Source organism: Sinohyriopsis cumingii, chromosome 18, assembly GCF_028554795.1.
Source record: "Sinohyriopsis cumingii isolate HCF-2022 chromosome 18, ASM2855479v2, whole genome shotgun sequence".
NCBI classification, from domain to species: Eukaryota; Metazoa; Mollusca; class Bivalvia; order Unionida; family Unionidae; genus Sinohyriopsis; species Sinohyriopsis cumingii.
The window spans coordinates 87,881,327-87,906,073 of record NC_142978.1 but is presented as its reverse complement, the minus strand read 5'-3'; the positions used below and the strand labels follow the sequence as shown (position 1 = coordinate 87,906,073).

General features: G+C 34.3%; 1 protein-coding gene across 3 annotated transcripts in view; it reads left to right on the top strand.

The window, feature by feature from the left end:
• Positions 1-24,747, top strand: part of LOC149777243 (uncharacterized) — a 111,148-nt gene that overhangs the window by 52,710 nt on the left and 33,691 nt on the right. For all 3 annotated transcript variants that reach the window (XM_089941985.1, XM_089941984.1, XM_089941986.1), the window contains exons 4-6: positions 9,941-10,108; positions 13,440-13,517; positions 18,756-18,815. In XM_089941985.1, the coding sequence (XP_089798111.1) occupies positions 9,941-10,108; positions 13,440-13,517; positions 18,756-18,815 (306 nt within the window). The remainder of the gene's footprint in view (positions 1-9,940; positions 10,109-13,439; positions 13,518-18,755; positions 18,816-24,747) is intronic.

Sequence of the window (24,747 nt, the reverse complement as noted above, 5' to 3'; positions counted from 1 at the left end):
CCGCCAGACCTGCCAGTATCCAGGAATTCCACTGGGTTGTTTTGACGTTTACATGTAGGTATAATATATTGTCTTTGTATATAATATCTTTTATTGTGTAGGTGTTTTAGAAGGTATCAAGACATCTTGAAGTATCAATTTCTTCATGTATTGTTTATAGATAACTTGATTTTAAAGGCAGTAAGTGCAACCAGAACACTCATTTATTGTCTGAAAGATGAAAGGATGTTAAAAAAATGTTTCACATTTGCTGAGAAAAGTATCCTGTTTGTTTGAACAGTATTTATTCAAGGAAAAATTTTCATGTATTTATAACAGTATACAAATTCGCTAGATTGGAGAGTGCAGTTATGTGCCCACCATTCTTGTGTTTACGCAGCTCACCTATCCTTTGAGTACTGGAAGGCTATTAATGAGTGTTACATATGTAATTGTTAAAGTGTACTAGAGTGCATAGTTTGGCTTCATGTCTGCCATACTTGTCTAAGCATCACATTTGCTTCAGGGTTGGAAGGATTTTAACAAGTTCTGTACTACATAGATACTTTGAAATGTGTGGTAGTGTGCCATGTGGCTATATGCCTGCTATTCTTCTGTATGCATAAATCGATTATTTTTGTTAGGGGTGGAAGGATAAGATGCTGCAAATACACTTCCAAAATTATGCTGGTATGAAGAGTCTGGCCATGTGCCCATGGTCTAAGTGTAAGCAGCATATCTGTTTGTTTGAGGAGAGGGAGGATATTAACAAGCACCCAGCCCAACATATTTGAAATCTATGCTAGCAGCAGAGTGTGTCTTTGTGCCAGTCATACTTTTGCAAGTAGCTCATGTATTGTTTGTTGGAACTTGGTGCAAGCATCTTAACAAGTGGTTCATATATGCATGCGGTATTACACTGTGCTTTCCATCAGTGAATAAGCAGCGCCTCAATTGTTTGTCTGTGGAGTGGAACGATGTAAAAAAGTAAGTACAGTGTACTGTATATGCTCGCTTATAAGTCGAGTCTAACTGCAAACAACAAAAATCCAGATCTGAGATCAGCCAGTGCTTTATGTGATGAAGAGCTGGGTGTCTGCAGTTTGCATTTAGAATCATCTAATAAGTGAGTATATATTATACCGTACGTATATTTGATTTGGTTTTGTGTTTTATGGCACAAAATCAGAAGCAGATTATTTAGTGGTGAAGCAAATTGCCTATCCTATTGACACCCTATGGTAGCTGATCCAGGCTGCTGCAATAGTGAGATTCGAACCCACATCTTTATAACTGTGATTTCAGTGTGCTAACTACTGAGCTACCTTGATTTTTAATTGTGTACTAGTATACAGAGTGTGCTGGCCATCATTGTGTTAGGCACTTTTAATCATTTTGAATGATGTAAGTTTACTAAATTTGTCAGATTTGAAAGTGCACTTTAGAAACAAATTTATCAGTTCTGTACAGGAAAAAATTACATTCAAAAGATAGTCTCAGATGTCGTTAATAACAATCAACAAGTGGTGGACCATTAAAAATAATAATGTAAACATGTTGTCATTATATCATCTGTGGACTGTGTAAAAAAACATGTTGGCCATGATATCATCTGTGGACTGTGTAAAAACATGTTGCCATGATATCATCTGTGGACTGTGTAAAAACATGTTGCCATGATATCATCTGTGGACTATGTAAACATTGTTGCTATGAAATCATCTGTCAACTATGCAAACATTGTTGCTATGCTATCATCTGTGGACTATGTAAACGTTGCCATGAAATCATCTGTGGACTATGTAAACATTGTTGTCATGATATCATCTGTGGACTATACAAACATTGTTGCCATATCAACTGTGGAATATGTAAACATTGTTGCCATATCTTCTGTGGAATATGTAAACATTGTTGCCATATCTTCTGTGGAATATGTAAACATTGTTGCTATGATATCATCTGTCAGCTATGCAAACATTGTTGCCATGTTATCATCTGAGGACTATGTAAACATTGTTGCCATGAAATCATCTGTGGACTATGTAAACATTGTTGCCATGTTATCATCTGAGGACTATGTAAACATTGTTGTCATGAAATCATCTGTGGACTGTGTAAACATTGTTGCCATATCTTCTGTGGACTATATAAACATTGTTGCAATGATATCATCTGCCAAGTATGTAAACATTTTGCTATGATATCATCTGTGGACTATACATGATGCAGCATTATTTCCATTGATAACATGAAGATTTGTATTCCAGTTTTGTTGCAGTTTTCATGCATGTAACTTACATGTCTGACTTGACAGGCAAAACATAAATGTAGCGTCAGATTTGTAGTGAAACAGAATTTTTGAAAAGGTTATTTTTTAGTGAGAAATTACTTACACATTATTTCCAGAATAGGTAGATAATTCAAAATTACACCATACTTAACTCAGTTTTAAGCAGTTGACATAGTGTAAGAACTAGAAATGTCATCATAAAAAGTGGTTAAAGCTTAATGTTTTCCTGCTAAGGGAACTGTTATTAGTGATTTATTATCAGAATTCAAACACTCTGCTTCTGCCAATACTTGACTGCTCCGGTGGTTAAAGCATCTGCCTCAGATGCAGGATGTCATGGGTTTGAACCTCAGCTGAGTCATACCAAAAACTTATAAAAATGGTACTTGCAGATGCCTCACTAGGTGCTCAGCATTAAGAAGTTAGTGTTAGGACTGGTCAGCCTGGTGTCAGGATAATGTGACTGGGTGGGACATCATGCTACATGTCTGCGGCATGATCCGCCAGTGCTAGACATCCCTATAAACTGCCACACTGCAGACATCATAGCGATACGACTGAAAAATTGTTAAAGCTACGTTAAAAATCCAAATCACACACACACACACACACACACACACACTCTGCCAATAATTGCTGTCTTTATTTCACTGGCCTTCAACAGCTTGTAACATCCCCACTGTAAGGCCAGGATGACCTAAGGCCTTTAGCAGTTAATAGTAACATCCTCACTGTAGGGCCAGGGTGAGAGCTAGTGATAACTCCACAGTCAACAAGAATTACAGTTTGAAAAATTGACAATAAATACAAATTTAACCACCTTTTGTATTGCCCAAATATGACAAGAAATAATCATATGACACTGTTAGATGTATGAGGGTTATTTAAAATGTTTTGAATATTAGAGCACTGTAAAAAAATGTTCTTTATAAGTGTATCCTCTCATTGTAATCCCCATGCATCTCCACTCACTTTCATAATCTTTTTATCCAAGTATTAAATGCCATTTTGTATCTACTGTTTGTTATGTTGTTCATACATTGGAAGACTGCATTTCCAACTGTAGTTGACAGTTTTTAAATCATTTACACCCTACTAAATCTTATATAATTGGATTCAGCCAGAAATCACTTGGAGCTATATCGGAGCTCTCCGAAGGATGTGGCAGAGTTTATGTGCTGTGGTTCTTCGGAAGTCTTTTACAATGGCGTATTATGTGTCAGTATATTGTCTTGGAGTAGCAGGATATCTCAGGTACTGGTATGCAGATGACTGCTTCAGTAGTATTCCTCAGCTTCTGGCAACATTATGGAGACTAAAAAATGTCATGAAATAAGCAGTTTCAGACAAGGTACCTAGACAACTGGGTCTTTTGCATAAAACAGTAATGCGTAAAACTGCTTGATACATCAAGTGATTTGTTTATTTTCTCCCATCCAAACTCTGTTGTTTTCTCTTGAGTTGGGTTTAAAAAATGACAATCTTATTTAGATGTCTTTGGTCACACTTTTCTTATTTGGCAAGTAGCTGTTTCACAGTTTGAACCCGTCTGTTTTTGATCAGCTATTGACAAATACAAGACTTACCTTACACAAACCTTTCTGAGCTACCAGTGATTTTTCAATGTACTAACACCTATTTTCTATTGTATATCAAGTATCTGCATCAGTTGTCCCATTCACTGCAGCCACTTACCCGCTTACCAATCGGAGACAGTGGTCTTTCAGATCATGCTTCATCATCCGTGGACTCTTTAAAATGTTGAAACCACCACAGAATTTTGGAATAAGACAGAGAATCATCCACAAACATTATCCCAGTCAACCTTGATATCTTTTGTAGAGTACCATATGAATGCCTGTATTTTACATTGTGTTATTAGCACAGTAGCTAAATAGTTCTACTTATTAGACATTTTTATGTCACACACCTTATTCTGTTACTTGACATGTATAGCATTGTGCTATTAGCACAGTAGCTAAATAGTTCTACTTATTAGACATTTTTGTCACACACCTTTTTCTATGTTACTTCACATGTATAGCATTGTCCTGCTTGTGATGCTGCAGATCAGTTTTTGAATGTTATGTTCTTTTGATTGATTGGCATTAAATTTATTGGTTGGCATTGAATTTATTGGTAGATTTACAGAAATAATATATGTTACCAGGAAAGGAAAATATCCAGGATTTTTCAAATAAGTATGACAAGATATGTTAAATGACAGATTCTTTTTTTTTATCAGTCTCTCAACAAAGTTTTTATGAAATGTGATTCACACTAACAAAACAAATTAAAATAACTATAATATTCATTTTGCTAACCTATTAGTGTAAAGGTGGTTGTATCAGTTATACATGTAGTATAGGAATATTTGACAATATTTTTAACTTTTCAACCACATACACAAACAAAATAGAGAAATCGAACCTGAAGCTTTCGTCCTCGCGCTAAGACCGCTCCGGTGGCCTAGTGGTTAGAGCATCCCCTCGGATGCGGGAGGTCGTGGGTTCAATCCCTGGCCGAGTCATACCAAAGACTTACAAAAATGGTACTATCAGCTGCCTCGCTTGGCACTCAGCATTAAGAGGCTAGTGTTAGGACTGGTCGGCCTGGTGTCAGGATAATGTGACTGGGTGGGACATCATGCTACATGTCTGCATCACGATGCCCCAGTGCTAGGTATCGCGCAAAGGACTACATCAGCAGACTGATTTAATCTCTACTGACTGTTAACATCGCCTGATGGAATAGTGAGTCATGTTTACAGATTGTCCCAAATATGCGGCAGGTTGTAAACACCCCCATCCTTGTTCAGCATTGGTTTGTGAGCATTGATGTACATTGGTTCCTTAACCCCCTTCTCAAAATTAACCAGGCTTGTTCTCTATCTGGGATTTTTACAGAATTCCAAGTTACAGTATGGCCAGGGCAAACATTGTGGATGTGCCATGATACTTCATATGAGCTTGAACTGCAGTATTGTTTCTTGAATCAAACTGTCAGACTTTAATAAAACTTACTCCTGAAATTTGTCATTTTCTCCTTAAAATCTTTTGGAAAATTCCTGGAAAATAAAAATCATTTTGGTGCAATAACCCTGTAGGCTAGAGTAAAGTAGGTAAACAGTCCTGTTGCAAGGGCAGCATATAGCAATACTAGAGTAAGGTAGTGTTAGGCTTGAGCAAGGCTAGCGTAAGTTAGTATTCGACTTGAGCCAGGCTAGGATAAGGCAAGTGCTACGTTAACAGTCCTACAATCAAAGTTGTCTTTAGTAAGGCTAGCTTAAGGTAGCATTAGACTGGTACTTGGCTATCTTTTGAGCAAGCAAGGTTGTATTAAGTACAGCAGCTACTAGGCAAACTTTTCTACAACCAGAGCTGAATTATGTAAGGCTGGTCCTCAGAGCTGCATTCAGTAAGGCTAGTGTATGGTAGCATTCATTAAGGCTAATGTTATTAGGTTGCATTAGATTTGCACCTGGCTAACAGTCCTTCTGCCAGAGGTATGGGCATTAAGGCTAGCATAAGATGACATTAGGCTAGAGTTAGGTTAAGTGTCCTGTGGTCTTGACTGCATTAAGTATGGCTTGTGTAAGATGGCATTAGGTTTGCAGTCCTGCAGCCAGAGTGAGGTCAGCATAGGGAAGCATTAGGATAGTGCTAGGCTAAGGATTTAACTGTACAGGTTGCAAGTGGATGGCTTTAGGTGGCAAAAGCTAACATTGAGAGAGGTAGCTCACTGTTGTGCCAGCAAATTTAGTTTCACTTGCAAAAGAACATACAAACTGAGACATTTGAATAGAAGCTTGCAAAAGGTACTGTAGATGCCTGGTTAATTAACCTAGAATGTATTAACCTGATGTGCGTTTATACTTACTTGAGGATATGGATTAATATAATTCTTTTAAGGGCAAGTTATGTTTATTTTTTTTATTCTGAAGAGCAGTATTTAAGAAATGCGAAAAATATAATGTAATGCCAACTTGATGTAAACATTTGCCCTCTTATGATGAAAATGTGTACAGAAGTATAGGCTGTTAATACAGTCAAACGGTGTTTTACATTAAAAGTGCATGATGCTAGCATTACTGAATGCCATCCAGTTAGAAGTACTTTTGTATGCTGTTTACATCTAGTGTCAGACAAATGTGATAGACCAATTCTATTGCAATGAATTTACAGAAGTTCAGAGGTTTATCAAAAGTCCCTCTGGTCCATACAAGGACACTATCTATTAGGATGTAATTAGGGAATGAGATGTAGCCCATTATCCCTGTCACTTTCATCCATTAAAAAACAATCATACTTTTCCACAGGGAATGTGCCCCATGCTGTGTTGCTGATAGAAAGATTCACTTGTGTCTTCTAACTGTACATGTACTGTGGAATCAATAATTCAGTATTTATCACATGGCTACTGTTTTGTTAGGGTTATAAATATATTTCATGTTTTTTCTCTTATAAGCATATGTAATGACAATTGAGGAAATAAAAATAAAAAAGATATGGTGTTACTTAAAGCACAAGTTGTGTTTTATGGGCCAGAGTGCAAGGCCACAAAATGAACAAACTATTCAAATAATTTTATATATTTATTTGCAATGAGTTATAATGTAATATTATCAGCTGTGTATAAATGTATGTATAACGTACATAAGTGCAGACAGTATAATTATCTGCAATGTGTATATATATATATATTTTCAGTGTATATACAGTGTGATCCTGCTATAGCACGTTCCATTAAAACATGAATTTGGATATAACACAGTTGTGGGGTGGCTCCCAAAATTCAGTATACATGTATTTTTCTCGTATATGAAGAAAACAAATCTTTCTTAAAAGTACAAAAAAAACATTAAAAGTTTATTATCATTTTGGGGAAGAGATTGCAGTTGAATAATACAAGAGGTCGTGGCATGGCTTCTGCAATTTTATATGTATTTTTCTCGTACATGAAAAATTAGTTTTTCTTCTTAAAAGTACAAAAAATGACATGTAAAAAGTTTATTCTGGGATCACATAGGACTTTGCCAATGTCGCAAACTTGGATTTTTTTTCCTTTATGGCAGCAAAATATACCATCTGGCGAATTTTTTTTTTATTGGCTACAATTTGTTGGCTGTTTTAAACTTGTGTATACAGCCATTGGTTTGGAGCAGAGAAATTCAGAGGCTCCATGAAAGGAAGCCACAAACTGGATATAAAATGCACTGAAATGTATCTACTGTTACATAAACAAATTCTTTATCCATATTGACAAACCATCTAAACCGCGCATTGTTATATAATCCACTTATCTTGACATCTAGCTTGAGCACTGTATGTTGTGAGATATCCGCTTTTTTTGTTGTTGACATTTCTGGTAATGGAGATAACTGGATGAGGCATTATCTCAGAATCTATCTTTCATCGGATTTTGGCCGCTCACTAGTAATTAATATATTTACAAAGACTGACATTTGTATGTGGATGGTAAGTAAAATTCCTCTTCTTTTCAGTCAATTAAATCCTTCAGAACACCCCTTTGTTACATTTCTGATATATGCGTGGAAGGTAGCAACACGTTGCTAACACAAATGTAAGAAAAGAAGAAAAAAACACATCTTACTTGGTTTATTCAGTAGGCAGGGAGGAACAGTAACTAAAATAGACCAATTGATGGCCAATTCCTTTTTAAAAATGTACCCAGATAAAATAAATAAGAAAAAAATTCAAAAATATCATGTCAACCATAGACACTAAAGATCTAGAAAAACCAGATACCAACATCTTCCACAATAGTATAATTAAACCCATCCACAATACAGCTAGTTTATTCTTCTGTTGATTGTACTCTGGGCAGGCATGTAATGGTTCTTTTGTTGACTTCTACACTGGGCATGCATGTAATGGTATTTTTGCTGACTTCTACACTGGGCATGCATGTAATGGTTCTTTTGTTGACTTGTATTTTACTTGTACTTGCATACATTGACATACACCTTACACGTATCTGTAAATTGTGGGTCATTTATAGGTGACCTGTAGGACACTTTTAGTTTAAGCATATATCAGTCAGAATGTCCTATGTTTGTAAGTGTAGATCACCAGTTCGGAAACTGACGAATTTTATCTTTTGTTATAATTTTAATCTAATATGTATTTACATGTGTATGAACATAACAACAGGTACCTGAGGCGATATTTCCAATGGTTGTAATAATTGTTCTGTTGTCACAATTAGCCATAAAACCTTTTTCGTTATGGAACCAGTCTTTGTGCACAAGTATTTTAGAGTACTATAATTATGAGGTATCCTGTGCAAACAATTTTAAGAGTGAACAATACATTCTAAGGTAAACTACAGACTTTTCACCTGCAGTTAATTCTACTATGTAGTTAATTCTGACAATTCTCACTCCTGCTTCAAAAACTTTAGTTTTGTAATGCTAAAGTGTGATCCATATAAGAATTTAGCCATGTAATGCATGGCATAAAGTGTGATCCTTATGGGAATTTAGCTGTGTAATAGACGGCATAAAGTGTGATCCATATAAGAAATTAGCCATGTAATAAATGGCATAAAGTGTAATCCTTATGGGAATTTTGCCATGTAATACATGGCATAAAGTGTGATCCATATGGGAATTTACCCATTTAGTGCATGGCTTAAAGTGTGATCCTTATGGGAATTTAGCCATGTAATACATGGCATAAAGTGTGATCCTTATGGGAATTTTGCCATGTAATACATGGCATAAAGTGTGATCCTTATGGGAATTTAGCAATGTAATACATGGCATAAAGTGTGATCCATATGGAAATTTTGCCATGTAATACATGGCATAAAGTGTGATCCATATGGGAATTTAGCAGTGTAATACATGGCATAAAGTGTGATCCATATGGAAATTTTGCCATGTAATACATGGCATAAAGTGTGATCCATATGGGAATTTAGCCATGTAATGCTTGACTTGAACTGTGATCCTTATGGGAAACAAAGTAAACATTCCGTATAACAATAGCAGTGGTTATCACAAAATATGTTTTGATTTTCCCATTGATAATGGTGAAGAGATGTAAATACAGGCTTTGTAATTTTGATACTGATCATAATTCCAGCTTGTGAACAGATCAGAACATTAAAATTGTTATGAACAGCAGTATACATGTACTTGTGAACAGTAATTATTATGCTTTTGCTATGTAGTTCCAATTCATTTACCTCTAAGACAATCTAAACAATAGTCAGTTAAAAGTATTATAGATATGACTATACTAAACTTACAAAAAACATCTTTTGAAGTGAATGTCCTCTTGTCTTAATATGTTCTCAAGCCACTTTAAAAGTGATTTTGTTTTACTGTAATTAAATACATGGGTTATTACTGTATGAACTTAAAACACAAACATGGATATTGTGTACTGCAGTATAATTTATGCAACTTGGTAATTTACATTTCTAAGAATAATAAGAATCATGTTTGTCAGAAGTTAACACGCCTTTGTGTCATGTGATTTGGTAGGCAGAACTATTATCTTGTGTAAGGTCAATTGAATCCTTTTTTATCCTGTCACCAGCATGTTTTATTTTAACATGAGGATACATTCCAAGGAAGAGTTTGGATTTAGCAATGCCATTATCAAAATATTTATTGTTTAAACAAATCCTATTTTTCAGAGCCAAGGAAACACATCAGATTGCAGAGGCAACACAGGAGAAAAATGCCAGGCTGCGTGAAGCATTTGGTCTCAGTGAGCACTATGTTGATGGCAGTGCATTTGATCCCAACAGAAAGGCAAAGGAGGAGGCAGCAAAAGCTATGGCTATGGCACAGAAGAAATATTCGTAAGTCAGCTGTGAAAGTCAAAACTGCAGTAGCAGTCACTTCTGCACACATTGAAAGTTAGTGGTTGAACTGAACACTTAATTTCCACCCCATTTATAAGAATACATGTAGCAGTCACTTAAATCTACATGCAGTGAAAGTTAACTGTTCATCTGAACACTTTCATTCCTACCTCATGTATAGGGATAAATATAGACTCTAAATTATCAATTAGCTTCAGATAATTAAGGAAATGTGTTACTGAAATCATTTTGAATTTTCATTAGTGTTAAAGAGGCTAGTGTTAAAGGCATGTCAGTTATGACAATTGACCATTGAATACAAAGAGGCTAGTGTTTAAGGCATGTCAGTTGAGACAAGTGACCATTGAATACAAAGAGGCTAGTATTAAAGGTATGTCAGTTATGACAGTTGACTATTGAATACAATAGGCTAGTGTTTAAGGCATGTCAGTTGAGACAAGTGACCATTGAATACGAAGAGGCTAGTATTAAAGGCATGTCAGTTGTGACAAGTGACCATTGAATACAATAGGCTAGTGTTTAAGGCATGTCAGTTGAGACAAGTGACCATTGAATACAAAGAGGCTAGTATTAAAAGCATGTCAGTTGTGACAAGTAACCATTGAATACAAAGAGGCTAGTATTAAAGGCATGTCAGTTGTGACAAGTGACCATTGAATACAAAGAGGCTACTATTAAAGGCTTGTCAGTTGTGACAAGTGACCATTGAATACAAAAAGGCTAGTGTTGATGGCATGTCAGTTGTGACAAGTGACCATTGAATACAAAGAGGCTAGTATCATTACAAAATACTGATTTCTTAAAGTCTTGCCAGGAAAGCACAGAATCTTTTAATTGTAATATACCACACACTAGAAAACCATGATTGTGTATATTCACAGCACAAAAATTACATTCCTATTGCTTCCAATATAGTTTTTGACATCTTCTTACATCTGTGTTAAAAATTTTAAATTTTTATTTTTGGTCAGACTTGTAAGGAAATTAACACTTTTTACTAAGCAACATCATATTTGGGATTTGTTTTTAGGTCTTCTGGTTATAGACAAAACAAGCCTGTGGCAGGCATGTGCAACTTCGTACAAGGCACAGGCCTAATTAGCAATGTTTAAACCCACACCCTATGATATAAATAGGCAGAAGAAAACAGGGTTTTGGGCTGGATTTGGCATGTGGGCCATAGTTTGCTCAGGCCTCCTCATCAACTACATGGAGGATCGTAGTGAACTTTACACTCACATATATCCCATGGTGCAGTTGGTTCCAAGTGAAAATGGTGTTGCTTATACATCCAATATGACCACCCTATTGGGCATCTAGAGAATCTTGTTATCACCACTCCTCCTGAATGAATGGTCATATCATCATGGGACTTTTACTAAATGACTTCTGATATCTAGTTGGTACTAATGAAAATGGTGCCACACATGTCGATATTGAAAATATTATTATCATTACTTCGCCCGAATGATTGGACATATGAAGATGGGGGTTTCACATGAAGACTTTGTATGATGGCTACTTGGTCATAAATGAAAATGGTGCCAATCTGACCTCCACTATGGTCACCACAATGGCCATCTGGAAAATCATATATCACTACTTCTTCTAGATGGCAGATCATATCAACATGGTGATTCTCCAAAGACTTGTTATGGCGTCTAGCTGGTCTAAAAATGGTGCAGATGTGACATCCAATAAGTCCACTATGGCAGCCATCTTGATATTGTTATTTCACCAAAATGGAAAGTCATATGAAGATGGGGTATTCACTAAAAGACTTATAATTTCTTGTTGGTCCTAAATTAAATTGGTGGTGATATGACATCCAAAATGACTTTCATGGCAGTCATCTTGAAAATATACTTATCACTACTACTCTTAAATGGAAAGTCATTTTGACATAGCATCTGATTTGTCATACATGAAAATATTTGCAAACTGACCCTCAGTATGGCCACCATGGTGGCCATCTAGAAATATTGTCTCTACTACTTCCAAAATGGATGACTGCATCATTATGGGGTTTTCACCAGTAGACGACTTATGATATCTAGTTGGTCCTAAATGAAAATGATGCCAATTGTACATCCAGCATGCTTGGTACAGCAGCTGTCATGAAAGCTTGCTTTTAGTATTCCCATGAATGTGTGTTCATACTGATATTGGGTTTTCACAAAAAGACTTAAAAAGATGTCTGTTTAGTCCTAAATGAAAATTGTGTCAATCTGGCATCTGTTTTGTCCACCACAACAGCTAATTTAAATGTTTTTGTTATTGCTGAACAGTAACTTGAATTACTGGAAATTCTTTTCTGCCAACTGAATGTCAGTCTGTTCAAGGGACTCTTGTTTGGACATGTGCAAGTTTGTTTATATTTTCAGTCAATCATTTGTTTCATTTAAGGATGGTTATTTATGTTAACATATACATTTAAGTGGAATGCCAGGTGCTATTCACGCAAGTTTTTCAAGCAGTAACACCTTTGTATTTGCCAACAGAAGTGCCTAGTCTTGAATAATTGAAATTATTATTCTTGACTGATCAAAGATAAAACCAGATGCTGCCTAACTGGATAAAGTGTACATGCATTTACTGATAAAACATCATCTTTGGTTGGAATGTGCCATTTTATTTTGTGGAGTAAATGAGACAGCATTTTGAATGATCATTCATGGGATTTAAGTAAAATGGACTTCTCATGGTTATGAATGTGTTGAATTTTTCAATATAAATTATGTCTTTGAAGATGAAAGAGTACTTTATGTATTTTTTATCATTTCCATTTATTACTGTTCTCCCTTTGATGAAAGCTTCTGCTAAATAGGTACAGTATATGGTACAGAGAACAAAATGATATGAAGAAGGGCTGAAAAATCTCTTTCCCCCCCTCTCTCTCTCCCTCTCTCTCATGATGTTGGGGCATGTTTTATGTGCATCACAAGGTAGCTAGTAAAAATTTGACAGTGTGACACTTATGTCCATGTTGTATTTATCCATTGTCAAACTTATCTAAACCAGTATACACATATCTTTGCAAATTTAAGCAACATATTGTACTAGTGTATGCTTTAGAACAATTACATCCAAGGAACATTAATAATAACGATCATAAAGGTTGTTCGAGACCCTAATGTCAGGCCCTTTTTTTTCACCAAAAGGATGTCATTTTTCTACAGATTTTTGTCATACTTTGACTTTACTTTCTTTTACCTGATTATAAATTATCAAATAATAAGCATTGAGTACTGTCCTAGAAATTCCTGTGATATATCTGAAAGCTGACTTTTTTAAACTTGTGTTACAGTATTGTGAAGGATTCCGACAGTTCCCCTGAGAGGTCCTTAAGCTCACCTCCAAAACGCAAGAAAAAGTCCAAATCCAGGTAAGCTTCCCGTATAATTGATTTGACATGTATGAGAGTTAGATTGTATAACAATGAATTCAGTCTGATCTGATAGTCTGACGATACAGGTGTTATGGTCCGATTGTACAGGAGTGACTGCCTGGCATTTAAGTATAATAGTCTGATCATACAGATGTAATTGTCAAACTGTACAAGGGAAACAGTCTCACAATATGTGTAATAGTCTGACCATCCAGTTGGTCAGATTTACAATCATTATTTTTCTCCTTTTTAAAGCAGAATTCCGGTTTTCTCCTGACTTGAATCAGATTTTTCTTGATATAGTCTGTTTTTTTATATCATCTTTGATCCAGTTTTTAAAAAAATGGTCTGTCTGGTACCATTCTGCAATGACCCTTGTAAATTATTCGTTCCATATATTAGTTAGCACACGACTCTTGCAAAGAGTATTCTGATTGGTCAAAGGTTTAAATTTCATCCAATGAATCTTCGTGTAATGGAAACTGATAGCAATGGAAAGAAGAAGCATGCTTGCAAAACATGGTGTCCCGAGTTGTCGAGAGAGACCATGACACGAAGAGTTTAGATAAAGGTTTAAAAAACTTATGGGAATGGCTGGAGCGAAAAGTTGATGGAAATTTAGTTGGTCAGTTTATAAGAAAACTGAACACTAGAGGACTGGCATTTTGAGACCTCTTCAATTAAGATCTGAATTAAAGTAATTGCAGTTGGAAGAGTTTAGAACAGCACCTACAAAAGATGCTGCATATGGAAAAATTGAAGCTCAGAAGGCATCTGGTAAAAGTACAGTTAATTACTATAAGAAGAAAGATTTCTTGCATGCAAAAACAGATGTAGCCCTCTTTCAGAATATGCGTACTGCATGTCGCAATACAAGCATAGCTTGAAAGGAAAAAGGCTTTCATTGAGAAGGAAAAGAAATGATGGCACATTGAGCCAAAAAAGCCCATGTTGACAAAAAGGAAGGCTAAAGAAGTCTTTGCCAAACCGCAAAAAGAGCTTGACTGGCATATCAGCAGGTTATGTCCAAGTGAATGTATGGGATTATTTGTATATAGTTGATGTACTAGGGTGTTTATTTTACAGATTTGTTATGAAAGGAGAGAGGTGAACTGTATTTGCTGCAAATATTGAGAAATTATTGTGACTTAATTATGATGTGAACACTGACATGCACATGAAATAACTTCAGCATTAATAGTATTGGAGAACGAATTCATGTGACTGTAAATATTGTGAAATTATTAAAGTCAAGTTGAACTTTTTTGGTAAGTTTATTAGTTTTTCAAATGATTATTTTGGTTATTTTATGATCATAAGTTGCACCATGAGCAGATTTTTATTAGTGTAAAATGCGTTTTGGCCAAGGGCCTTTGGCACCCTGGACCCCTGGATCAGGGGCGCTGCCCCTCGAAACCCCATTGGAGAAGGACCCCAACCCCACCTTAAAATTTGTTCAGGTTTTTTTTTAATGGAGGACCAAAATCGTGTCGGGATTTAGAAGAGTGACTGTCTGACAGCAGAGGGAAACCTTACTAGAACACATTTCGTAAACACAAGAATTTTAGACATAAGATGGTTGTGAGAGGCTCGTAGCACAGGGAATCCCTACTACACTTTGTTATAACATAAATTTGGATATAACATGGCTGTGACAGTGTCATCATTATAATTAATAAATGTAAACCTAATTCAGGGTTTAACTTTCCATAACCATCAATCTATGCTTCTTACATACTAATATCTCGTGGGTCAGTGGTTCTTTCTGGGGTTTTCCTGGGTTCTTCCTCTACCATTAATACTGGCCGCCATGTATAGCCTATCGTGTGCTGAGAAATGGCGTTAAACCCTACAACAACAACAACTACATACTAATAAATGTAAATACACATCCTAACACAAGCAGTCTAATAAAAACAAATCCGCATCCTAACACAAGTAGTCTAATAAAAACAAATATACATCCTAACACAAGCAGTCTAATTAAAACAAATACACATTCTAATACAAGCAGTCTAATAAAAACAAATGCACATCCTAACACAAGCAGTCTAATAAAAACAAATCCACATCCTAAGACAAGCAGTCTAATAAAAACAAATCCGCATCCTAACATAAGCAGTCTAATTAAAACAAATACACATCCTAACACAAGCAGTCTAATAAAAACAAATACACATCCTAACACAAGCAATCTAATTAAAACAAATACACATCCTAACACAAGCAGTCTAATAAAAACAAATCCACATCCTAACACAAGCAGTCTAATAAAAACAAATACACATCCTAACACAAGCAGTCTAATTAAAACAAATACACATCCTAACACAAGCAGTCTAATTAAAACAAATACACATCCTAACACAAGCAGTCTAATTAAAACAAATACACATCCTAACACAAGCAGTCTAATAAAAACAAATACACATCCTAACACAAGCAGTCTAATAAATGTAAATCCACATCCTAATACAAGCAGTCTAATAAAAACAAATACACATCCTAACACAAGCAGTCTAATAAAAACAAATACACATCCTAACACAAGCAGTCTAATAAATGTAAATCCACATCCTAATACAAGCAGTCTAATAAAAACAAATACACATCCTAACACAAGCAGTCTAATAAAAACAAATACACATCCTAACACAAGCAGTCTAATAAATGTAAATCCACATCCTAATACAAGCAGTCTAATAAAAACAAATACACATCCTAACACAAGCAGTCTAATAAAAACAAATACACATCCTAACACAAGCAGTCTAATAAATGTAAATCCACATCCTAATACAAGCAGTCTAATAAAAACAAATACACATATTAATTTAACACAATTACAGTAATTGAATGTACACAATCAAATTAAGGACGAAATTCAGCCAAGATGTCATCTTACCATTTGAAGTTTTTAAATTCAATCCCAATTTCCCTTTATAAGATAAGTCGCCATGGCCTTTGTTTAGAATAAGGTAAACCACACAATCCCATTTTCCTAGGTCACTGATCTGTATCAGACTTGAATGGCTTTACTCTTCCAGAATTCAGTCTAAGTGCAATAAAATCAAGTGATGTGTTTCCAATACAAATGATGCCTGTTCCTGCTTCAGTTTTAAACCATGCCGCCATTCTGTTTGAGCCCTCTAGTCCACTGGATTTCATTCATCTGTTTGAATTTAACTCCGCATCGAACGTGCCACTCTTGATGGCTTCCACACAGGTGGATTGCAAGAGTCTTCATGAAAATATATTATACAAATTGGAGCGACATATTGAGGACATTGCCACATCGATTTCATTAATATCTTTAACTGAAAGAAAATATCTAGTCTCGTCGATTTCATATATGCTTCCAGTCACATAAAATGTAGCACTTATGTAAACTTGGCAAAGATTTGCTAAGATGTAGATATAGAACAACAGATAATTGATTTCGGAAAGTCAGTATGATGCTCAAATTGGGTCAGTGATAAAATTGCTGCTAATATGATTCTAATGAGTGTGTTGGTAAAATCCATAAAAACAGAGATGAAAGTCAAACAGACAGTGAAGCTTCGGATGAAGAATAGGATTTCAAAATGGCAGAAAATAGGAGCAAAATATTACCACACCATCAAAATATGGATTGAACTTCTCAAATTTTGGTTATCGATAATATTGGAGGTGCATTCAGTTGTACATGTAGACTTAACTTATCCCGTGCTGTTACAGTATACCTGGAGGCATCTGAGAGGAGAATCCTAAAGTAAAGATGATTATTTATTTGGCATTTCATGCAAATAATGTGTAAAATAGATTTTATTAGTGATATCTCATTTCATTATAAGATTGGCTTTTTCATGCAAATAATATGTCAAATGGATTTTGTTAGTGATGTCTCATGTTATTATGAGATTAGCTTGATATGATAAAATGTCATTGGCTAAAATTTCCAACTTAATACTATTGATTGGCCTCTTTGTGTCATAACTCACTGAAACACTGGCCAAGCAAGTTTTTGAAAATCATGAATCATGGTGAGTGTAAATATATAATTTCTGATATTTATAATAATTTAATAAATTACTTTATATAAATAAAATTACTCAATAGACAATTGATTTTTCAATGAACAAAAAGGTATGTGAATGTCAGAATTTGTTAAAAATTTTGTTAATTTTTATAAAGTGTTTTGTTTATGTTCTGTGCACAGTAGTAAATATTTATATGTCTGACTTGCTTGCAAGGCCAATATTAGGCTTATGTTAGGCTTATGCACACTTGGTCATTGTAGAATCCCACTTGTCCTGAACCAATGCTTTACTTATGCAGACCAGTGCAGTGTATGATTCTACTGGTCCTGGACCAATTCTTGGTTTATGCACACTAGGGCATTTTAGGATCCTACAGGTCTTTGACCAATTATTGGTTTATGCACACTAGGGCATTGTAGGATCCTACAGGTCTTTGACCAATTATTGGTTTATGCACACTAGGGCATTGTAGGATCCTACAGGTCTTTGACCAATTATTGGTTTATGCACACTAGGGCATTGTAGGATCCTACAGGTCTTTGACCAATTATTGGTTTATGCACACTAGGGCATTATAGGATCCTACAGGTCTTTGACCAATTATTGGTTTATGCACAGTAGGGCATTGTAGGATCCTACAGGTCTTTGACCAATTATTGGTTTATGCACACTAGGGCATTGTAGGATCCTACTGGTCCTGGACCAATTCTTGGTTTATGCACACTAGGGCATTATAGGATGCTACTAGCCCTGGACCAATGCTTGGGGAAGATAATAACTGTTTTGATGTGGAAGCAAACCCTCCCGTCTAATGGTGTGTCCTTGTGACCCAGGTCCCTAACCAGTTTCATTACTATTGTAGCTCATCAGAGGGAATAGCACTGGTTGATTCCTTTGTTCAACTGATATAGTTATACTGCTTGTATGTCTTTTTATGTGATTTGTGTATGTGTGTGTGTTTGTGTGGTGCATGTGAACTATTACTTAAAACATCTTTGTACATCATGTTTAATAGAAATTTCAAACTTTGAGGCACACTGCTTGATTAAGGATGTTTGCCAATATGCGTAGTGATATAATATTTTGTATGTATTCTCCTTGAGAAAGTTAGGAGTGGTGTGGTTTGGTAAGAAAATCAGTCATAGAGAAGAGCATATGGACATGTGGTGTTTGTTAATTTATTATTAATGTATTTCATACTTTATTCAATTTTCAGAGATAAGAGCAGTTCACCAGAGAGAAAAAAGAAAAGGAGTAAGAAACACAAACATGATCGGTATGTGTGAGTAGGATTGGCGTTGTCTTGCTTCATGTGACTTTTCAGTGGCAGATCATTGTCAGAGTGAGCATCCAAGGAAGATCACTCCATATTTTCCCCATGTTCTTATGTGAGCAGTATTGAAAAAGAACTTGAATTTTTTAATTTGTGTTGTACAGTTCAAATCCATCAAAAACAAAGGGGAAGAATCTGTTACCAATTTGTGTCTGTTTTTGGTGTTAATGCCATTCTATCAGTACTGTTTTTTTTAAAATTAATGCCATTTTATCAATACTGGCTTTTGTCAGTTTTATTCTGATTCTGTCAGTACTGACTTTTCTGGGAATTAATGCCATTCTATCAGTACTGACTTTTCTTGAAATGAATGCTATTCTGTCAGTACTGGTTTGAATTCAGAAAGATTCTCACTGTCCTTTAATCTTACCTTAACATTAAGTAATGAATATTAGATAAAAAGATAAAGCTGAGACCTGGACAAGGAAACATTTTCTTTTTCTTCTTAAATTGACCAACAAAAGTTGAAGACTGAGAAGAATTATTACTAAATATCTGATATAATCAATGGTTATGTTAGAACCAACAAGGAAAAATGTTTTAACTTGATTTTCAGGTCTCAGTTGAAAAATATACATCTTTTTTGTATGTGTTTCTTAAATTTTATAACATCATCATACATATGTAGAGGTATTTATTCATTGTAATTTTGTTTGTGGTATGGTGTTGTATACAAGTTTGATTCAGCAACCACCTCATGTCCACATAGCATCTTGATTACAAAAGTATAAACTAGGACAGATATCTTGTTGGGGTTAAGACTGTTGACCAAACAAGTTTTCATATCATTACATACAAACAAGTAAATTTGCTTTTCAGTAGTCAAACTTGTTATAATAACCACCTGCAGATAGCGACCACTAGCCAATAGAGACCACCAATATTCATTCTTCTTTGAAATTTCCTATATAGTTTGCCTTTGTATAGCTGCTACCTGTTGAACACAAACATCTTCCATTATTTTTTGATAAAATGGACCCTCATGACACATGTTGAACACAATCATCATCATTATTATTTTGGTACCATGGACCCTCATATACTGCTTATAGTGATCAGTGATTACTAGTGGTAAATGTCTACTTCATGTCATTACCAGCACTTAACCTACCAACCTACCAACCTACCGAGCCTGTCTTTTCTTTTTTCTTTCTCTCTTTCTCTTTTTCTTTCTTTCTTTCACATTCTTATCTGCAAATAAAGACCATATTTGTCTTAAGACTGGTTTTGTATGACCACTATCCACAAGTTGGATTATATTGTTACAGACCTTTTACAGTTGTCAGCATCACAAATACTACCTGATGCTGCATTTTAAACTGTATGAAAGCAAATGGCTTCACTAATGGAGAAAGTGTCCCATTTACTTGAACTTTAATAATTTTATACTGTTCATTACCCCATTAATGTATGCATTCAGCTTTTAGGGTTAGACTTTCCTAATGTTAAACCTGTTGCCATGTTGTCAAATGTTTTTTCTTTCCAAGGGTGTACAAGTTCCAGTCTCAAAGCTAATTTCCAGTCAATATATATTTTGGTAATTTGTACTGAACATTTTTTTAATTTTATATAAATAAATGAAATTCTTTTCTCATTAAGGTTCTTTTGTTTAATATTACAGATAAAAAGGTTATGATTGCAGGTTATGAAACAGACAGTAATAGGACATGATTATGAAGTAGGTCACCTCTGCAGGGTTACACTATACTAGCTTCTGGTATAGTAAAACCCTGTGCCAGAAAGTTGCAATCTGAAAGCCTTGTACTTTCTAGGGTTATTGGAATACATAAGTGTCCATATTAGTGGGGAAAAGAACTATATACAATTATTGAAACCCATGAAACAAGGGCTGTTTTTGTCCATTTTTGAGGGCATTAGCAGAAATGCTTTATTACATACAATACTGGCTAGTGTTTGCAATGCCATTTGAAAACAATTTTAGAAAGATGTTAATGATTACATTTATTTAGTAAGTTATTATTTTTGCATTATGTATGAAACATTTATTTAGTTAGTTATTCATCTTTTGCATTATGTACGCAAGATTTATATGCAGTTTTATTCATATGAAAGTTTTCCAATTACTGTTCTATTTAAAGTTAGTGAAAATCTTTAATCCTTTGGGTGTTGATATTGTATATAAATTGATAATGTAATCAAGATGCTTTGTGGATTTCATCCTGGATATATCATCTTATATGCTACATATTGCGTAGATTTTAAGCATCACATTGATGTACAGCTGAGAATATTTTTGTCAACTTGTGGTGAAAAAAAGATGGAAATTCAGTTTTTATTTTGATATAATTATATTTGAACTCTCAAGCAAATAATATTATATATATTCTGTGGCATAGAACTTGTCTGTTTAAACTCTGAATTATTCACCATTATATTTTGTACAGTTGTGAATAAATTACTGTTTTGATTTTATTTTGTTATCTCACTATCGGGGAGCTGGTAAGATATCAATTTTGAGTTTATTTAAATCCAGAACTATTTATTTCTTTGTATCTATTGTTCCATTGTAAATCATAATAGCAACATCTATTTTATTCCTCTAACATTTAATTCATTGGCTTTGTAATAAATGAACAACATGGTTGTATCAGTTTCTTGAATGATGAATAAACCACAAAACAAAAACTACTTTGTGGCATTTGTTATTAAGATGTATTTCATTAAAAGTTTTAAAACATTAAAATGGAAGATGGAAATGGAAAAATTGGAATGGTTGAATTATGCAGAAAAGACAATGGTTTGGTGTAAATCTTGGTTATCATGTTGAATACAGAGGTACTGTTAGCTTGTTTATATCTTCATCATCAAGTTGACTACAGGTATGCTGTAAGCCTGTTTATACCTTCGTCATCAAGTTGACTACAGGTATGCAGTAAGCCTGTTTATATCTTTATCATCAGGTTGACTACGCAGGTACCATAAGCCTGTTTATACATTGGCCATCAGGTTGAACACGGGGGTATTGTAAACCTGTCTGTATATACTTATACCTGGGTCATTAAGAAGATTATAGGACAGCTGTAACTCTATTTTATTCCTTTGCTTTAGATTTGTATGTAATAATTTGTCAGGAGAACAATCCATTTTTCTTGATTTTGTACAGAACTTGAGAACATGAGTAAAAACCGGTCTATGAAATGTAAAAGCAGTTCAGTAATTTGACATAAGCATTTCATAACCATGAATAAAAGCAGTGGAATAATTTGATAAAAGCATTTCATAACTATGAATAAAAGCAGTGGAATAATTTGATAAAAGCATTTCATAACCATGAATAAAAGCAGTGGAATAATCTGATAAAAGCATTTCATAACTATAAACAAAAGCAGTGGAATAATCTGATGAAAGCATTTCATAACCATGAATAAAAGCAATGGAATAATCTGATGAAAGCATTTTCATAACCATGAATAAAAGCAATGGAATAATCTGATGAAAGCATTTCATAACCATGAATAAAAGCAGTGGAATAATCTGACAAAAGCATTTCATAACTATGAACAAAAGCAGTGGAATAATCTGATGAAAGCATTTCATAACTATGAATAAAAGCAGTGGAATAATCTGATAAAAGCATTTCATAACAATGAATAAAAACAGTGGAATAATTTGATATAAGCATTTCATAACCATGAATAAAGCAGTGGAATAATTTGATGAAAGCATTTCATAACTATGAATAAAAGCAGTGGAATAATTTGATGTAAGCATTTCATAACTATGAATAAATGCATTGGAATAATTTGATATAAGCATTTCATAACCATGAATAAAGCAGTGGAATAGTTTGATACAAACATTTCATAACCATGAATAAAGCTGTGGAATAATTTGATGTAAGCATTTCATGACTATGAATAAAAGCAGCGGAATAATCTGATGAAAGCATTTCATGACTATGAATAAAAGGAGCGGAATAATCTGATGAAAGCACTTCATAACTATGAATAAAAGCAGTGGAATAATTTGATATAAGCATTTCATAACCATGAATAAAGCAGTGGAATAATTTGAAATAAGCATTTCATAGCCATGAGTAAAAACAGATTTATGGTAAATAGATTGATATTGATGTACACCAAGTAGAATACAGTCAAGAGTCAATGTGTGCATTCTAATGTGTGAAAGTAATCAACTTTATAAATATTTTCCAAGTTATCATCAAGATCTGATGCTGGCATTGTTGATTTTGTTTCTGTTATCAGTTTTCTGGATAACAAGTAATTTTTGTCAAGAATGTATTCTGTATTTTCGAACACTTTTGATGTCTGTATGATGAAAATGTTGGCATAAAAATGAATTCTGAATTTGAGGAAGACTTTGTTTGTGCAATCAAGATTTTGGTGTAAAGAATGAATTCTGTATTTGAGGGAGACTTGGGTTGTCAGTGTGATCAAAATTTTGGCAAAAAGAATAAAAATTCTGTATTTGAGGGAGACTTTGGTTGTCTGTAAGATGTTGACAGCATCCAGATATGCCATGTTTATTTGTGAGTCGATAAATTGAAGTGAAGCAAGCTTAATTTTCTTCTTTTAGTATGTTGAGAACTTTAAATAGTGTTGGCCTTTCTGAGAAAGATTTTCATAATAACTGTATCAGGTTAACATACCTGAACAAGACATTATATCTTTGAATAAATGTATTTATGAGAGAACATGTTCTAGGAGTATTTGCTTTAGTATCAGTCTCGTTTTATTTTAATGTATCTTTGATAAATACAGAATTTTAATTATATGAATTATCAACATTTATTTGATGAAAGAAACCCATAATGGGGAGATAACATTTCAGTTTATTTTCTCCTTGCATTGGGGGGGGGATATATATTCCATCCAAAAACACTATCATATTGAATTATTGTGTGTGATTTGTTGTTTACAATAGATAAATAGTTAATGATTGCTGTTTTATATTCATTGTTAATGTTATGGAACACCCAGAGACTCTGCATGTGTCAGACTACTCTGTGGTGTGAGAGATGCTAGTACGTAATCTCATCATAAGCACTACTAAACCATTACCTCCTTTTTTAACTGCTAACAATCACACATGCTTGACCTCGAGCAAGGTCAGGTACAAAGGTAAGAAAAGACGACAAATCTGATCTCTGTTTCTATTTTGAATATCTACGCTAATTTTGTGTCAACTTATTTATTTCACCCAGTGTAGGTGAAATACATTTTAAAGTATTTTAATTATAAAATTTTGTGAAGCTTTTATATATATATATATATATATATATATATATATATATATATATATATATATATATATATATATATGTTATTACATTATAAATTTACAGATTGTTATCGTGAACTATATATGATCTGAGTCAAAATAGAATTATCTATATTTGTTGTATGTTTGACACTTTTCATCATATTAGTAACATGTATTCATTGAAAATGACAGCATTGTGTATAGTGTGAGTTAATTTGAATAAGCATAAACAGTGGCCCTGTTAATCTGGTGAAACAAATATGTATGTTGTGTAAGTGCAATTAAGGTGCTGGAAGTAGGTAACTAATGCCATTGCAACACAAACAGGCAATTAAAGTCTTTGAAACAAAATTATGTAACTAATCCCATTGCAAGACAGAAATATGTATTTAAAGCAATTGTAACACTGAAATAGATAAATAAAGCCCTTGCAATACACATATTTCTTTTTCTACATCCTGGATGCATACAGGTCAGTTCTATGCAGCGTCAGTCTTTTTCAAAATGACATTCTGTTGTCCGTTTTAGTTTAAATGGGTTGAATACGTTTGTATTGCTCCAGAAATTAATTTAATAGCAAATTTGAATTTTGACAACGCTGTTCATGGGAGTTTTAGAGTATTCAGCCTTA